General features: G+C 47.6%; 1 protein-coding gene across 2 annotated transcripts in view; it reads left to right on the top strand.

The window, feature by feature from the left end:
* Window positions 1-859: 859 nt before the first annotated feature.
* The window catches only part of LOC119300693, a 6,820-nt gene continuing 5,408 nt past the window's right edge, over window positions 860-2,271 (top strand). The window contains exon 1 of one of the 2 annotated variants that reach the window (XM_037577593.1): window positions 860-1,077. In XM_037577593.1, the coding sequence (XP_037433490.1) occupies window positions 920-1,077 (158 nt within the window). In that variant the 5' untranslated portion in view covers window positions 860-919. Of the gene's footprint in view, window positions 1,078-1,976; window positions 2,261-2,271 lie in introns of those variants that run through there. The other variant, XM_037577592.1, reaches the window with a different exon arrangement.

Below are 2,271 nucleotides of genomic sequence, written 5' to 3'. Positions count from 1 at the left end.
TCAAGCGAACCATCAAATAACCCTCGATGCCAAAGTTTTCCTTCAAGCAACCGCTCATCAATCCACAACTACCGTCATTGATTTTCGCAATGCAAAGCTTTGTAGATCTGCCGGTTGAAGCACATTTGCTTATTCATGTCCCCGTTGCAACGCACGGGCACTTTTGCTAGTCTATATCTAAATCTATACCAATATAAAAGGATCCAAAGGGGCAGATCCAACTGATCTCGACCATCAAACTAAGTCGATCCAATGACCTAGACTGCTTCAATGGCGAGGATTCAACGTGTTTAACGTGTAATTAATATTATACCAAATATTGCACTAATTATAAAATTAACACACAAATAATAACATAGCTAATATATCCGTATGCCATTAATAAATTGCCTAAATATTAACGTGTATTGCACGTACGCATTTACTAGTTTGTTCAAATAGGATGCGGAAAGGATCCACTATGACGTGATAAGTTTAAACTTGCCTGTAAATAACAGTTCTCCCATTGTCGAACACTGAAAACACTTTCACAAAAAAACACCATTCTTTTTCCCACAAGAAAAGAAAAGAAAACACGGTTCTTTGACAAGTGCCAAGCTATATAAACCTTGATCTGCTTCGCCTCCGGGCTGTGATTCATCTTTTATTTTTATTTTTTGAGAAACATTCGTCTTTTTCTTTTTGAGAAATACATTCAGCTTTTCTTAAGGAAGGGGTTGTAATTCGATGCGGAAAGTGTTTTGTAATTCGACTAGGCGACCCACTCACCTGCTCAATATAAAACGGGGAGGCCAGGTCAGGGCCCGACCAAGCCCAGCCCATACCGGCAGCCACCTCCGTCGTCGTCGCTACTGACGCGGCACGAGCCGGCGAATCCAAGAGGCCCCCGACCTCTCGCTCGCTGCGAGATCCCGCGTCCATGGTGGTCGGCATCGTGCTCCTGCTCGACCTTGCGGCCCGTGCGCCCCGCTCCTCCGCCTCGCTCCACTCGCACGCCGCCTTCTCCGCCGCTGCCGCCGCCGCCGCGGCAGCCTTGTCCGCCTCCGGCGTACCACTCTCCGCGCGGCCATTCTTCGGGTTAGTTCGACCCCCCCTTTGTCGATCTAACCACTGGTTAATGCTCATTATATTCTTACAACAACACCGGAATGCTCCATTACATCACATATCCCTTTCGAGCGAACCATCAAATAACCCTCGATGCCAAAGTTTTCCTTCAAGCAACCGCTCATCGATCCACAACTACCGCCATTGATTTTCGCAATGCAAAGCTTTGTAGATCTGCCGTTTGAAGCACATTTGCTTATTCATGTCTCCGTTGCAACGCACGGGCACTTTTGCTAGTCTATATCTAAATCTATACCAATATAAAAGGATCCAAAGGGGCAGATCCAACTGATCTCGACCATCAAATTAAGTCGATCCAATGACCTAGACTGCTTCAATGGCGAGGATTCAACGTGTTTAACGTGCAATTAATATTATACCAAATATTGCACTAATTATAAAATTAACACACAAATAATAACATAGCTAATATATCCGTATGCCATTAATAAATTGCCTAAATACTAACGTGTATTGCACGTGCGCATTTACTAGTTTGTTTAAATAAGATGCGGAAAGGATCCACTATGACGTGATAAGTTTAAACTTGCCTGTAAATAACAGTTCTCCCATTGTCGAACACTGAAAACACTTTCACAAAAAAACACCATTCTTTTTCCCACAAGAAAAGAAAAGAAAACATGGTTCTTTGTCAAGTGCCAAGCTATATAAACCTTGATCTGCTTCGCCTCCGGGCTGTGATTCGTCTTTTATTTTTACTTTTTGAGAAACATTCGGCTTTTTCTTTTTGAGAAATACATTCTGCTTTTCTTAAGGAAGGGGTTGTAATTCGATGCGGAAAGTGTTTTGTAATTCGACTAGGCGACCCACTCACCTGCTCAATATAAAACGGGGAGGCCAGGTCGCGCCAAGGGCCCGACCAAGCCCAGCCCATACCGGCAGCCACCTCCGTCGTCGTCGCTACTGACGCGGCACGAGCCGGCGAATCCGACAGGCCCCCTACCTCTCGCTCGCCGCGAGATCCCGCGTCCATGGCGGTCGGCATCGCGCTCCTGCTCGACCTTGCGGCCCGCGCGCCCCGCTCCTCCGCCTCGCTCCACTCGCACGCCGCCTTCTCCGCCGCCGCCGCCGCCGCCGCCGCGGCAGCCCTGTCCGCCTCCGGCGTACCCCTCTCCGCGCGGCCATTCTTCGGGTTAGTTCGAC

Source organism: Triticum dicoccoides, chromosome 5A (assembly GCF_002162155.2).
Source record: "Triticum dicoccoides isolate Atlit2015 ecotype Zavitan chromosome 5A, WEW_v2.0, whole genome shotgun sequence".
NCBI classification, from domain to species: Eukaryota; Viridiplantae; Streptophyta; class Magnoliopsida; order Poales; family Poaceae; genus Triticum; species Triticum dicoccoides.
This window is presented reverse-complemented; position numbering and strand designations above follow the sequence as displayed.